The 16,458-nt window shown below is 43.4% G+C and overlaps 1 protein-coding gene across 1 annotated transcript in view; it reads right to left on the bottom strand.

The window, feature by feature from the left end:
* The window catches only part of LOC144678970 (lysophosphatidylcholine acyltransferase 1), a 207,426-nt gene extending 200,510 nt beyond the window's left edge, over positions 1–6,916 (bottom strand). The window contains exon 1 of the mRNA XM_078539111.1: positions 6,632–6,916. Within this exon, the coding sequence (XP_078395237.1) occupies positions 6,632–6,769 (138 nt within the window). The 5' untranslated portion in view covers positions 6,770–6,916. The remainder of the gene's footprint in view (positions 1–6,631) is intronic.
* Positions 6,917–16,458: the final 9,542 nt, after the last annotated feature.

Raw genomic sequence — 16,458 nt, 5'->3', positions numbered from 1 at the left:
CTGCAATATTAAAATTTGAGGTTATTTTCTGTAGTTGCAAGCTCTGCTCCTTCGGCTGCTTTTAGCAGAAGTATGTTATTTGTATAAGCAATATTATAGTACCATACACTTGGATACGTAACGGATCATGCATGAGGCTTGGGTGTGGGGGCAGGGGGGGGGGTGGTGGGGGGGAGCAATAGCTGATAAGTTAAGTTAATAAAGTTAACATAAGTGAAGTAAAGTTAAGGCATGACAAGGCAGCTTGATTGTGTGGAATGCATATCCTCTAGTTTGTGTGAAGTCGTGGATGCTACCAGAGACATGTGCAGGAAGTGTCACCAGTTGCAGAAACCTTGGAGCTCGAGCAGTAGCTGGGGTCACTGTGGCGCAACTGCAAGGCTGAGTGCTACATGGATAGCATGCTCAGAGAGGTTGTCATGCGGCAGGCTAGGAGCATAGAGGCAGAAAGGGGGTGGGTGACCACCATCCAGTCCAAGAGAATCAGGCAGGTACTGCAGGAGTCCCCCGATGTCCCACTTACTAATCGGTTTTCTGTTTGGTTCCTTGGTGTGGAGTCAGAGCCAAGTTTGTGGCACCAGGGGTGGCTCAGACGTACAGGAGGGGAAGAGCAGCAATGATAGTGGATTCGTTAGTTAGAGGAACAGGCAGGAATATCTGCTGCTGTAGATGTGACTCCAGGATGGTATACTGCCTCCCTGGTGCCAGGGTCAAGGATGTTACAGAGCGGCTGCAGGACATTCTTCTGGGGGAGGGTGAACAGCCAGAGGTCATGGTCCATGTTGGTAATGATGACTTGGGTAGGAAGGAGAGTGAGGTCCTGTAAGCAGATTTAAGGGAGTTAGGAATGAGATTGAAAAGCAGGATCTCTAAAGCAGTAATTTCAGGAATACTTTCAGTCCCACATGTTAGTGAGCATAGAAATAGGAGAATTGAGCGATTGAACATGTGGCTGGAAAACTGGCATAGGAGGGATGGCATCAGATTTCTGAGGCATTAGGACTGGCTCTGAGGCAGGTGGGGCCTCCATAAGATGGACAGACTGCACCTTAGCAGGACCAGGACTAAGATTCATTAGTGCTGTTGGGGAAGGTTTAAACTAGATTGGCAGAGGGGTAGGAACCTGAGAGGGAGTTCAGATTCGACGGAAGCAAAACTGGTAAACAGAAGTAGAAAAGTAGAAAGCAAAAATAGACAGACAAAGCACAGGCAAGCATCCAATAGGAACTTAATAGAGTGTCATGTTTAAGAAAAAACAGAATTAAATGCACTCTATCTGAATGCATGTAGCATTTGCAAAGGGGTTGATGATTTGAATACACAAATTGAGGTAAAGAGGTATGATTTAATTGTCATCATGGATATGAGGCTACAGGGTGAGCAAGACTGGGAACTGAATATCCAACGATATTCGGCATTTACGAGGGATAGGCAAAAAGGAAAAGGTGGCGGCGTAGCACTTTTAATAAGGGACGAGATCAGTACTTAAGTAAGAGAGGATCTTAAATCAAAGAGTCACGATGTAGAATCAGTTTGGGTGGGACTAAGAAACAGCAAAGGGCAGCAAACATTGGCAAGGGTTGCTTATAGGTCACCAAACTGTAGTGCTAGCGTTGGGCATGGTATAAATTAGGAAATTAAAAATTCATGTATTGTGGGTAATACAGTAATAATGGGCAACTTCAATTTACACAGACTGGGCTAACCAAACCAGCACTAATACTCAGGAGGAATTATTCCTGGAGTGTGTATGAGATGGATTTCTGGAGCAATACGTTGAGGAGGAGCCAACTAGGGATCGGGCTATTTTGGATTTAGTGTTGTGTAATGAGAAAGGGCTCATTAATAACCTTGCTGTAAAAGAGTTTTGGAAAATACTGATAATACGATAGAATTTCACATTAAGTTTGAATGCAATATAGTTCATTCTGAAACTGGGATCTTAAGCCTGAAGAAAGGAAATTAAGAAGGTATGAGGGACAAGTTGGCTATGGTGGATTGGGAAAATATACTAAAAGATTTGACGGTAGACAGGCAATCACTAGTGCTTAAAGAAGTACCACACTGTCTACAACAGATATACATTCCTCGAAGACAAACATACAAAGGGAAAGACAAATCAACCATGGTTAACAAAAGAAATTAAAGATTGCATTAGATCAGAGGAAGTGGCTTATAAGGATGCCAGAAAAAGTGGTAAGCCTGAGGATTGGGGACAATTTAGAACCAAACAAAGGAGGACCAAGAAACTGATTAAGAAAGGGAAAAGGGAATATGAAAACAAACTAGCGAGGAACATGTAAAAGCTTTTTTAGGTATGTGAAAAGGAAAAGATTAGCTAGGACAAGTGTGGGCCCATTACAGGTGAGGACAGGAGAACTTATAATGAAGAGCAGGTAAATGGCAGAGAAACTAAACAATTATTTGGCATCTGTCTTCACAGATGATGATACAGAAAATCTCCCAAAAATGTTAAGCAATCAAGGGACTTGTGAAACTGAGGAACTAAAAGAAATTAGTGTTCGTAAAGAGGTAGTACTTGAAAATGTAACTGGATTGAAGGTTGATAATCCCCTGGACCAGGTGATCTTCTTCCCAGGGTTGAAGGAGGCAGCTAGTGGGTGCATTGGTTATCTTTCAAAATTCTATAGACTCTGGAAAGATTCTTGCGGACTGAAAAGTAGCAAGTGTAACCCCACTATTTTAGAAAGGGGGAAGAGAGAGAATGGAGAACTACCCGAGTTTGACGTCAGTTGGGAAAATGTTATGACCTATTATTAAGGATGTGATAGCTGGACATTTAGAAAAACATGGTAAAATTGGGCAAAGTCAATCAACATAGAATTACGAAAGGAAAATCATGTTTGACAAACTTGTTGGAATTTTTTTGAGGACATTACTTGGAGCATCGATAAAGGAGAACCAGTGGATGTGGTGTATTTCGATTTTCAGAAGGCTGCTGATAAGGTCCTACACACAGGTTAGTGAATAAAATTAGAGCATATGGGATTGGGGGAAAATATACAAGTATGGGTTGAGAACTGGTTAAGACAGAAAGCAGAGAGTAGGAATAAACAGATTATTCCCAGGATGGCAGGCTGTTACTAGTGGGGTACAGTAACGATCCAAGCTAGGTCCACAGCTATTCATAATCTATATCAATGATTTGGATATGGAGACCAATTGTAATATTTCCAAATTTTCTGATGACACCAAACTGGGTGGGAACGCAAGTTGTGAGGGGAATGCAAGAAGCCTTCAAGAAGACTTGGACAGGCTAAGTGAATGTACAAGCACATGGCAGATGGAATATAATGTGAATAAGTGTGAAGTTACTCGCTTAGGTAGAAAAAAACAGAAAGGCAGAATATTTCTTAAATGGTGAGAGGTTGGGAAGTGCAGATGTCCAAAGGGACCCGGATGCCCTTGTTCATAAGTCACTAAAAGTTAGCATGCAGGTGCAGCAAGCAATTAGGAAGGGAAATGGTATGTTGGCCTTTTATCGCAAGGGGATTTGAGTACAGGAGTAAAGGTGTCTTGCTGCAGTTGTATAGACCCTTGGTGAGACCTCAACCTGGAGTAGTATGCAGTTTTAGTCCCCTTATCTAAGAAGAGATATACTTACCATAGAGGGAGTGCAACGGAGGTTCATCAGATTAATCTCTGGGATGGCAGGATTGTTTTGTGAGGAGAGATTGGGGAGACTGGGTCTGTATTCCCTAGAGTTTTGAAGAGTGAGGGGTGACCTAGTTGAAACTTACAAAATTATTACAGAATGTAACAGAGTGGATATACATAAAATGATTCCCCTGGCTGGTGAGCCTAAAACCAGGGGACATAATCTCGGGTTAAGGGGTAGACCATTTAAGATTGAGATGAGGAGGAATTTCTTCACTCAGCGGGTGGCCTTTAGAATTCTCTACCCCAGAGTGCTGTGGAATCTCAACCATTGAGCATGTTCAAGACATAAATCGATAGATTTCTGGAGACTAATGACATCAAGGGATATGGAGATAGTGTGGAAAAGTGGTGTTGAGGTAGATGATCAGCTTGATCTAATGGAATGACAGATCAGGCTCGAAGGGCTGAATGGCCTACTCCTCTTCCTATATACATTGCTTTGGTATGTGGGCATTTGAAGCACAGTGCCCAGTTTTGGACCCTGCACAAGTATTAAACTTCTGGAGAAGATGGGTCTGAGGGCAACCAGAAGGATAAAAAAATCTTACAGCTCAATTATAAGGGTAAGCAACAAGAGGTAGGGATATTTACTTTGGAGAAAAATAGGCTTACAACAGATATAAATGAGGCTAAGCGAGGAAACGGATACAGTCTGGTTAGAAAGGTATTTAAAATGGGCATGCGTAGTATTGGAAAATCCAGAGGAATGGTTTCCTTTGGGAGTCACCACCTTCTACAAACTATCAAGACATGTGGTGACCAAGAGTTACTAGTCTTTACAATGGAACTGCCAAATTCTTGAGAAGTTGGCATTTCCAGTTATAGTGGTTAAGTTTCTAGCTAGCTGTGACTAGGGCAAGTCGCTGCCAATAGGGATCTCTGAAGATATTTTACTTTCTTGGGAGTCAGATAGGAATTTGTCACATTTTTCCTGAAACTGCCAACCAATATTTTACCCTCTCCCAAGAGATAACATGGTCAGAGAGAGTGTGAACCGTATAGAAGATTAAAATGATCACTTAAAAACAGTAATATCTTCAAGCACTAATAGTTCTGATGAAGAGTCATCCACCTGAAATAGTTTTTCTCTCCACAGATGCTGCCAGACCTAACTATTTGCAGCATTTTCTGTTTTTAATTACACAGTTAACTGTTGACTGAATGATTAGGTTTGATGCAAATGACTTTTTTTTCACCTTTAATTTTCAGATGTAAAAGCCAGCAGCCTGATAAAAGCCAGGAGTTATATTCATGTCAGATGGTTGGTGCTTTTTCCGTAGAAAACTAACCATACATGAAACAGTAATTATACTTCTGCAATCATACATTTTTTTTATCCACTGGCAGGGGGGGGGGGGGAAGGAAAAAAAGTGTTTTGCAGCATGCAGAAAGTGTAGCGACATCTGTTTTCTCTTCCCTGACAGGATACTCAGTTGCTTCATAGTGCTCTATCTAGTTGGCTACTTAACAATTGGCTTAATTTGAATAATGAGGATAGGTAGTTATGAATGCAATGAAAAATGGGATTCAATTTTGCAATAATCAAAGGGAAGTTTGAGGGAAATGTTGTAAACAAGAGGTTGCCCAAACAATTTGGTTTGTAAAACTGGTGGCAAACAATATGCTTGTTATATAAAGCAGAATAAAATATTTCAGATATACACTTGTACAATTCTCTGATAAAGGGTCATCGACCTGAAAAATTAACTGTCGCTCTCTCTCTCTCCACAGATGCTGCCAGACCTATATATATCCAGGATTTTGTTTTTATTTCAGGTTCCCAACATCTGCAGTACTTTATATACTCATACAATGTCACTTCATATTTTTCCCTAATACATAATAGAAGTATCAGTGAGCCACCAGCATCTACAAGTGTGCTGAAGCACCAGCTGCAACTCCCTAGAACCTATGGTATCAACACACACACACATACAGTTGAACCATGAGGAGCATATTTGCAGTCAAATTACATCCCATGAGAATATTACCATTGTTAAATAATGTTTCTCCTATTACTCTTATAAACCATGTGCCTCACAAACACCTTTTAACTGATCACTCGTGTAAAGGCTGATTAAAGATGCTGTGCATTACCAGCTTACCTTTCAGGAACATAAGGTAACATATGGGACTACGAAATTTAATCCACGGATACACTATTGATTTTATTCCCCAGATGAGTATCATAAAAATATCACAAACGATAATTATATTCTCATCTAGTCGAGTGCCTCAACCCCAAAAGGTAAATATTGCACTCGGTTGCAGTATCAGTTAGAAGCCCTCCGTGCATACTCGATTAAGAATGTCATGCCTTCAAAATTAGTGGAGCACATTCGCAATGGCGTCGCTATGATCCGGTGCTACAAGTAACAGGAAGCTAAACATTGTGCGCATTGGATTCCCAGAGGAACGCTATTCACAGCTGGGAGCTTCCTTAAGGAAAGAAGCAGTAAGCCTTAAGTACTACAACACATAACGGATGGACCGCAGCTGTTTTTACATTTCTACTCAGACTTTACAAGTCCGTGGCGTTTACAGTGTAATAATAGCACTGCTAATCTGTTACACGACCACCTTACCATAGCTTTGGGCAGACTGAAAAACTGAATTGCAACCTACGCCAGAAATCTCTCCCCATGTCTCAATATCTAGCGAAAAACAGGGAGATCTAAATCACAATAAAACTAACAATTGAATAAAAATAAACTCTACAATTGAGCCACTGCGTTTGCAGCAACCATGGGACTGCGAGGCTGAATTAACGCTGGTTACAAGAGGAGATTGTTTCCCATCACTTGTGGATCTCTCTCATCAGTTCTGGCGCTGTCACTGTCAGGGCCTAAAGGAGAGCAACATGAGAGCGACAGGCCGGGCTCTGCAGCACAGTAGGTGCCGAGCCCCAAGGCTCCGGATCGGCTCCAGCTCCATGCCCCCCTCTCCTTACCTGCACTTTCTGCAGCGCCGAGAAGCGGATGTCATGTACAAAGGGATTCCTGACCGGCGGCAGCCGAGCCTGCTCCTCCTCATCACCCCCAGCGCCGCTTCCTCTCGCTGAGCGGTGTCCTCTCCTCGACATCCTCATGTTTGGTGGACAGCCGCCCCGCCACACCACACCACTCGGGATGAATGGATGGCTGACTGGGTTGGAGAGGGCACCGTGCCCGATTCCACTCGCTCCGCTCTCAACCGTGTCGCAGTTACCGTCTCCCTCCCACCTCTTCGTCGCGCACGCGCCCCACAGGCGGGCGAGGTCTCCGCCGGCGCGCGCGCACACTCCCGTCAGAGCAAGGGAGCACGCGCTACATCACACCCACTGCAACTTAATCAGCTCCAGAGGAGGATACTAATAGAGCTTCTAACAAAGGATACATGAAGTGAAAGAGTAAGTGTGAGACATAGGGAAAAACTTACACGCCATTGGGAGATCCCCTCCACCCCTGTTAAGCCTCATTAGTCAGCTGTGCTAGTGTAGTTAAAATTTGGCTGACCTATACATTTATCTTTACTTTTCTACCTTTTTTCAGGCTTCAGTAGCTGGTGAGTCTTTCTTTGTCTCCAAGTTAGGAGATTGTTACTTTCTGTTACTTTTGCAGTGTAAATTAATATGTTAATAATTGCCTAATGTAACGGAGATGGCAACATTGAAGGTGTGCCACGACTGCAGCGTGTCAGAATCTGTGGAATGCACTACAATCCCAGCCAACCATATCTGCAGCAAATGTGTGCAGCTTGTGTGACTTCAGCTCAGGTTGCTGAGCTGGAGTCTGAGCTGCAGACATTGGGGCATCAGGCAGAGGAAGAGTTATCTGGACACTTTGTCTCAGCAGGCAGTCACATCCTTGAGGTTAGGCAGAACCTTAGAGTTGGTTAATGTACAGGGACAGGAATGTGTGACTGCCAGTCAGGCAGATAGAGGGAACAGTATGTAGCGACAGGGGGAGCCTCAGCCCCTGATTTTGTCCAACAGTTATAAGGTGCTTACTACCTGTGTGGATGAGAAGGGCTGCAGGGTGGATGAGCGGCTGACCATGGCACCATGGTGAAGGATGCCATTCAAGTGGAGGGAGCCAAGAAGTATGTGGTGGTGATAGGAGACGGATGGATGCTGTTCTCTGCAGCCGTGAGTGGAAGCGTTGAAGGTTGTGTTGTGATGCCTGGTGCCATCTCCTTGTGGTTCCAATTGTCGTGGTTCACATAAGAACTAACAACACAGGCAGAATCAAGAATGATGTTCTGCTAAGATACTTTGAGGAGTTAGGGTCAAAATTAAATGCAGAATATCAAAAGTGATCATTTCTGGGTTGTTACTTGACCATGTGTAAGCAGATTAACGAATTAAACATTGGCTGAGAGTGGTATGGGAAGAGGGGATTTCAATTCATGGGGCACTGGCTTCAGTATTCAGAGAAAAGTGAGCTATTCCATAGGGATGGGTTCCACTCAAGCTGGGTTGGGATCAGTGTCCTGACCAATCGTATGATTAGAGCTGTGGAGAAGGTTTTAAACTAATGGGGGAGTGGGAGAGGAAGATGAAGGGAGATTTAGAAATCCAAAGGGAAAGATCGAGGCAATGGAACAGTATAGCGATGTGGATAAAGACAAGCAGCATGGGATAGGAAGGGACTGAGAGTTTAGCATAAATTGTGAATAAGGTCATTGCAGGGAACAGAAGTAAACAAATGAAATTAAACATTCTTTATCTGAATGCACAAAGTATATGCAAAAAGATTGATGAACTAGTGGCACAAATAGAGGTAAATGGTTTAGGTTAAATCACCATTGCAGAAAGACGGGCGGGATTTTCTGACCCCGCTCACCGCCAGGATCGTCTGGTCCTGCTGAAAGTCGATGGACTTTTGGCTGGCCCGCTGCATCCCCCACAGTGGGTTCCACCCTAGTGGGGCCAGAAAATGGCAGCCATGGTTGCAAAGTCGGGAAATAAATATTCCAGCCTACACAATATTCCAGAAAGACAGACAAAATGGCAAAGGAGGAGGGGTAGCCCTGATAGTAAAGGCTAACATAAGGACATTAGTGAGAAGTGATCTGGCCTCAGAAGACCAAGAAGCAGAATCAATATGGATGGAAATTAACAACAGCAAGAGTCAGAAAACACAAGCAGGAGTAGTTTATAGGCCTCCTAGCAGTAGTTATAACATTGGACAGTGCATTAAACAAGGAATTATTGGAGCTTGTAACTAAGACACTGTAATAATTGAGAGGGTCCTTATTCTTCATGTAGACAGGTACAATCAAATTGGCAAGAGTGGTCTAGAATATGAGTTTGCAGAGTGTTTTCATGTAAGTTTCCTGGAGAAATACATTGTGGAACCATCTAGGGATAAAGCTCTCTTAGATCGGGTATCATATAGTGAGGCAGGGTTAATTAGTAATGTCATAGTAAAAGATCCACTGGGAAATAGTGATCATAATGCCATTGAATTCCATGTTAAGTTTGAAAGTGAAATACTCCAAGTACAAAGAAGAATCTTAAACTTAAACAAAGCCAATTACATAGGTATGAGGGGAGAACTGGTTAAGGTTGATTGGGTTAATAGAGAAAAAGATATGGCAGTAGTTGAACAATGGGAAACATTTAAAGCAACAGTTACAAATGTTCAACAAAAATACATGCCATCAAAAAAATGACCAGAAAGACCCATCCATTCAGGAAGTTAAGGATAATTTTATATTAAAAGAAGAGACTTATAATGTTGCAAAGAACAGTAACAAATCTGAGGATCTAAGAGTGTTTTAGAAACAAGCAAAGGACGATCAAAAAGTTGATAAAAAGGGAAACCAAATGGAATATGAGAGTAAACTAGCCAGGAATATAACAACAGATTGCAAGAGCTTTTATAAGTAAATAAAAATGGAGTGTAGCTAAAGTAAATGTTGGCCCCTTAGAAGCAGAGACAGGAGAATGGGGAATGAGGAAATGGCAGAGGTATTGAACAAATATTTTGGATTTGTCTTCACAGTAGAAGACACAAATTGTGTACCAGAAATAGGGATAACCTATGGGCTAAAAAGAATGAGAAAATTAAGGTAATTAATATTAGCAAAAAAAAGTATTAAAGAAACTTAAGGGACTAAAATCTTAGAAATCCCAGACCTGATGGCCTACACCCTTGGGTTTTAAAAGGGATAGCTACAGAGATAGTGAATGCAGTAGCTATGATTTTCCAAAATTCCTTAGATTCAGGAACGGTCCTACGATATTGGAAGTTGGCAAATGTGACACTGCTTTTTAAGAAAGGAGGGAGAGAGAAAACAGTGAACTACAGGCCAGTTAGCCTAATGTCAATCATTGGGAACTTGCTGGAATCTGGAGTAGATATGGAATATGAAACTCTTAATGAGCAAATTACAACTCAATGTGCCATTTGTGTCAAATTTTTTTTTTGCAAAAATATACTTTATTCACAAAATATCTTCAACAACATTTCAAACCATTTCAAAATCACCATCACAAAAATACAATCGGGTTCAACTTTTACAACGTGTATCACGAAATGCATCAATACAATAAATGAATATTACAATCATTTGCAGACATTCATTTTGAGCTGTACAGCCCGAGGGGCTCTACACAGTTCCAGTCCCTCGGTGCACTGTGGCAGAAAGGTCTTAGGCAGCGACCCTTCCCCATTGCGCCTTTGCGGCGGCTGCCCCAAGCTTTAGTGCGTCCCTCAGCACGTAGTCCTGGACTTTGGAATGTGCCAGTCTGCAACACTCGGTCGGGGACAACTCTTTGCGCTGGAAGACCAAAAAGTTTCGGGCAGACCAAAGAGCGTCTTTCACCAAGTGGATGATCCTCCAGCTGCAGTTGATGTTTGTCTCGGTGTGTGTCCCTGGGAACAGCCCGTAGAGCACAGAGTCCTGTGTCACAGAACTGCTCGGGGTGAACCTCAACAGAAACCACTGCATCTCTCTCCAGAACTTCTTTGCAAAGGCACAATCCACCAGGAGGTGAACAACGGTCTCCTCCCCACCACAGCCACCTCGAGGGCAACGTGCCAAGGGGGTGAGACTCCTGACGTGTAGGAAGGATCTGACGGGGAGGGCCTTTCTCACCACCAGCCAAGCTACGTCTTGGTGCTTGTTGGAAAGTTCTGGCGATGAGGCATTCTGCCAAATGACTTTGACAGTCTGCTCGGGGAACCATCCCACAGGATCCACCCTCTCCTTTTCCCTCAGGGCCTCTAAGACATTATGTGCCAACCACTGCCTGATGGACTTGTGGTCAAAGGTGTTTCTCTGCATAAATTTTCCCACGAGGGACAGGTGGTACGGCACGGTCCAACTACTTGGAGCGTTCCGCGGCAGTGTGGCCAGACCCATCCTTCGCAACCCCGGGGACAGGTAGAACCTCAGCACGTAGTGACACTTGGTGTTTGCATACTGAGGGTCTACGCACTGCTTGATGCAGCCACACACAAAAGTGGCCATCAGTATGAGGGCGATGTTGGGCACGTTTTTTCCCCTTTATCTAGAGGCTTGTACATCGTGTCTCTGCGGACACAATCCATTTTCGACCTCCAGATAAAGCGGAAGAAGGCTCGGGTGATCGCCACCACGCAGGAGTGTGGAATGGGCCAGACCTGTGCCACATACAGCAACAGCAAGAGTGCCTCACACCTGATGACCAGGTTCTTACCCGCAATGGAGAGGGAGCATCGCTCCCACATGCCCGGTTTCCTTTTCACCATAGACACTCGCTCCTTCCAGTTTCTAACGCATGCCCTGGTCCCTCCGAACCATATCCCCAGCACCTTCAGGCCGTCAGCCCTGACAGTGAAGGGGACAAAGGATCAGTCAGCCCAGTTCCCAAAGAACATGGCCTCGCTCTTCCCACGATTTACCTTGGCTCCCGAGGCCAGTTCGAACTGGTCGCAGATGTGGATCAGTCTGCGCACCGACAGCGGATCCGAGCAGAAGACGGCGACATCGTCCGTGTACTAGAGGACACCAACCATGTCCTGTTGTAAGTCTTCAACTAGCCAGGTATGGGACAAGGATCGAGGTTTTTTTTATTACACTTTGTGGAAATGGTGACTAGATTTAGCCTATCTACAGTGATAAATGACAGGAACGAATAGACCATTGTAGACAAGGTCATGGAAAAATGGGTTGGTACTGGACTAGGAACGCCAACGAAAGTTTTGACAGCTAATGGAGGAGAATTCGCAAATGATGAATTCCAGACATATGATAGAATTTGAATTCTAGGCTGAGTGTCTGTTCAGCAGTGGTTTATGTGAGAGGAAGTTTGCAGTGATTGACGAGATGTTACGTAAGATACCGGCTGACCAACCGGCTTGCAAGTTGCAAATGGCAAATGGTTGAGGGATATAGCCCATATCAATTGGTGTATGGAAGGAATTTAAAGTTGCCTTCGGTGCTATCAGGTGCACCCCCTGCTCTAGAAGGAACCACCATTAGCTCTATTTTCTCTGCACACTTGAATACATTACATGCAGGCAGGAAAGCTTTTACAAAGGCTGAGGTTTCGGAAAGAATTCAGAGAGGGTTACAACATCACATAAGACTGTCTGAGGTAGACTTTATTTTCAGTGATCTGGTTTATTGCAAGAGAGAGGGACATAAAGAATGGAAAGCCCCAGGGAAAGTTTTGGGATGTGAAGGGAAAACTGTGACTATCCAACATGGGAACCAAACAAAAACCCATTCCTCACTGGTCATGAGAGTGAATTATGAATTTTCAGATACCGATAATGTGATAGGGGATGACGAAGCAATATGTGCATCGCATACTCGTATATTTTGCGGGTCAAAGCTGGGGAGACAAGATATGATTAATCAAGAGTTAGATACTGGTCAAAAAGCTGATTGTAATGAACAGGAAAGGGCTATTTCTTTTTTAGAGGTCAGCTGCCCAAAGTGGGTTCTTGGCTATCGTATTATCCAGAAGGAGCAAATAACTGGAAAGGTGCGACAATAGTGGGAATTTCAGGGAAATCAACTGGAAAAATATAAGAATTGCTTGAATGTCCAGGACTATGGACAAGCAGTGAAGGCTAAGGACTGGGAGAATGGAGTATGAGAATGGAAAATAAGGAAGCATAGCTCAAGTTATAATAATGGGTTGGGTGATGAAGCCTTCATGTACAGTGGAAAGGACCTCAGATATGGTATGCAGGGGATCTAACAGCAACAGCCCAGAAAGACTTCAACAGGCGAGTAGGGGGTTGCAGTCTGACTAGACAACATAGTAGAATGAAGACTGCAGAACCATCACGACAAAATAATAGAAGCAGAAGTCCCCATGACCATGAGGCACTCATAGCAGCCAGCAAATTGGGTGATAAAACCATATGGGAGGCTAAGCAGCAGGAGTTAGACAGTTGAAGGGAATTTGGCATGTATTCAGAGGTCCCAGTTAGGGGTCAGCCAGCATTATCGCATAGATGGATCTGCACAGAAAAATTCCTACTGGATGGAACATATAAGACCAAGCCTAGGTTAGTGATCCAGGGTTTTGAAGACCACATAGCAGGTAGAAGGATCATAGTGGATTTGCTCACAGCAGGAAAGCTAATTTTGAAAACTGTTTTGGCCCTTTTGGCAACTTTTTCTTGGGAGTGAAAGTCAATGGACATAAAAGCTGCATTCCTGCAGGGAGATCATCTCCAGAGGGCAGTGTTTCTCAAACCTGCTAGGAGGTGCCAGATGTAGAAGGAAGACTTTGAAGTTAAATAAGTGTGTATATGGTTTAAATGATGCCTCCAGAGTATGCTGCTTTTCAGTTAAATCAGTGTTGTTAAAGCTGTGTTGTCTCCAACTGAAGGCAGATCCTGCCAAGTTTTATTAGTGTCATGGTAGGAAACTCTCAGGCATCTTTATGATGCATGTTGATGACTTCCTATTAGGTGGTACTAACAAATTTCAAAACAATGTTGTTGACAGGATTAGAGCAGAATTGAAAGGTTTGGGAATCAGGCTTCTGGGGACTTTAAATATATTGGGTTGGAAATAAAACAGCGTGGGTGTGATGTTATATCAACAATCTTATTTAGAAGGCATTAACCCTATCACAGTCAATTGGGCTAGGTCCTCACAAAAACATGCAGGTGCTTCCAAAGATGAGACAGAGCAACTGCAATGTCTACTTGAACAATTGAACTGCTGGGCATAGAGACAAAGCTGGATGCAAGTTTAGATGAGCACTATAATGAAACATCCCAAGGTCCAGGACATTTTATGGGTGAACAAAACATTTTAAAAAAAAGATGGAGAAATGTGTGCTGGAATTTCCATCTTTGGTTGACCCTAAGAATATAAAATTGATTGTTTTTAGTGAAGCCTCTCGTGCAAACTTTCATGATGGGTTTTCAAGGGCAGCAGGTTTTATAATATTTCTAATGGGGGAAAGTGGAAAATTTTGCCTCTTGGCTTGGGAAGCCAAGAAAATAAGTAGAACAGTAAAAAGTGTCCTGGTTGCTGAGACTCTTGCACTTGTTGAGGCAGTTAACATGGCATTCTTCTTACCGAAGATATTAGGGGAAATTTTATATGAGGGAAATGCCCAAAAAAATTAACCCAACCGAATGTTATATAGGCAATTGTTCTACTTGGGATAACGTGCACTCCACAAAGTGTGTAAATGAGAAAAGGTTAAGAATTGACATTGCAAATCTCAAACAAATGGTGGAGAAAAAGGAAATCTCCAAACTCAAATGGGCAGATACAAGCCATCAGTTATGAGATTATTTTACCAAAAGGAATGCTTCTAGTAAGAAATTAGTGGGAGTACTAGAAGAAGGATGACTCATGATGTGATTCTCAGAATGTGTGATTTATTTCTCTTTCATCAGTTTTTCATCTGAAAATAAAAATGCACTTTTTTTTTCTTAAGAATGAAGGGAATCTGTTAATGTTGGAATCCTGTTACAATGAAGTGCATGCTTTAGTTTGTACGTGAGAGCAGCTGTTACTAATTGGGGAAAGATTAGGGAATTATTCTTAAGTATATGCACCAGTGTAGGGGAGGGAAAAGGGGAGTCTGTGCCTGTGTTCTGTGGTTTTGTGAATAAACCTGTGTTAAGGAAAAGACTGGCTCCAGATCACACTTTACTCAGTGTATGAACATTGAGTTTAACACATGCTGCTGTCAGTGCTCCTCTGTGTTTTCCTGTAGCTGAAACAGCCAGTCCAGTTTGTGCTTCACATATGGCAGCCACACTCCACTCCTGCCTCCTACTCATACCAAGCCTGTTTCCAGTCGGACTCATTTGCTTATTTATCTGATCTAAATTCCTGTTATAGCACTGAGTGTTCTGCCTCTGGTTGTCAATCAAGCAAACTGGCAGCCCACTGATGGAACTCCTTATTGAAGGATCAGAGGGTGGGGAGCAAGGATAGTTCTGCTCAATTTGATTGCCAAAATATTTGCTGATGAAAAAAAATGACTAAATGGAAAAAAAATCACTGTCAACATCTTTTAACCATCAATTCAATTCAATTCAATTCAGGTTTACCCGCGCCCCACACCCCACCCTGACCACAGTGTTCTAGGCAAGGCTGACCCTGCATAGAAAAGAGTGAAATGATTGATTTTTGTAGGCAAAGAGAGGAGAGGAAACATAAACTAAACTGAAAATTTTAGAGACGATGCACAATAAAGAAGTCCAGGGGTTTTGAAGGTTATCCCACAATCTGAGAGGACTGTTTAAAAAATCATATCGCATCCTGTATTTTATAAACAGAGATATACAGTAAAAAAAGCAAGGATATTTTGTTAAACCTTTATCAATTCACTGGTCATGCTGCAGCTGAAGTAATAACTAGGATCTTCCAAAAATTCCCCCTATTTGATGCTGCTCTGCATTTCTTCCGGTGCCTTCTGAGACCAGGTTTTCCAGGAATCAGAGCGCAGTGTCATTCAGGGAACTCTGGTGTAGCGGAATAGAGTTGGGGGAAGACAGGATACGCCTCCTTTTTACGGCACCAGCTGCTGTATGGTAAGTTTAAAAGACAAGTTTGAATGTTAGTGAATAGATGACTGGCTAAATGAGTGAATGGGTAGGGTGTGCAGGTGGTTGAGTTAAGTGGGTAGGGTGGATGAGGTGGGTTAGTGGGCAAGTGGGTGAGGTGCAGAGGAAGGTGAGTTGAGTAGGTGGGTGAGATGAGTAAATGGATGAGGTGGGTTGGATGGGTAAGGTGGCAAATGGATGAGATGGGGAAATGGGTAAGGGAGTGAGGTAGGTAGGTGAGGAGATGGGTAGGTGGGTGAGGTGGCAGGTGGGTAGGGTATCAGATGGATGAGATGGCAAGTGGTTGAGGTGTGAGGTGGTGGGTGGACAAAGTGGGAGGTGGGTGAGGTCATAGTTGGGTCTGGGGGTAGTCCAAAGGTCTGTAGGGTGGTCGAGTTGGGTTGGGGAGGGTAGTCAGGTACTCGTAGGATAGTTGGGCGATTGGTTGTTTCAGGTCTAGTCGGAGGGTTAGTCGGGGGAGGCTGATCGGGTGGTTGGGTCTGGTCAGTGGTGTATTCGTGTTGTCAGTGTTGTAGTTGGCTTTGTGCTCTCAGCACACGGAGAGCGGACCTGCGTGAGAAGGGCAGCAGTGGCGGAAGATTAAAAACTGGCGGCAGAGAGCCCCTTCAACCTGTTATAATAAACCTGTTTCTACCTGTCAGAGCTGAAGTGTGACGTCAAAGGAAAACAGGTAGGTGGGTATCTCTTCTGTGTATCTTTTGATTGGCCAAGTGGCTTAAATCAGGAGATGTTATTGCAGATGAAGAGTACAGTT

The sequence above is a fragment of the Cetorhinus maximus genome, chromosome 3 (genome assembly GCF_964194155.1).
Source record: "Cetorhinus maximus chromosome 3, sCetMax3.hap1.1, whole genome shotgun sequence".
Lineage (NCBI taxonomy): Eukaryota > Metazoa > Chordata > Chondrichthyes > Lamniformes > Cetorhinidae > Cetorhinus > Cetorhinus maximus.
This window is presented reverse-complemented; position numbering and strand designations above follow the sequence as displayed.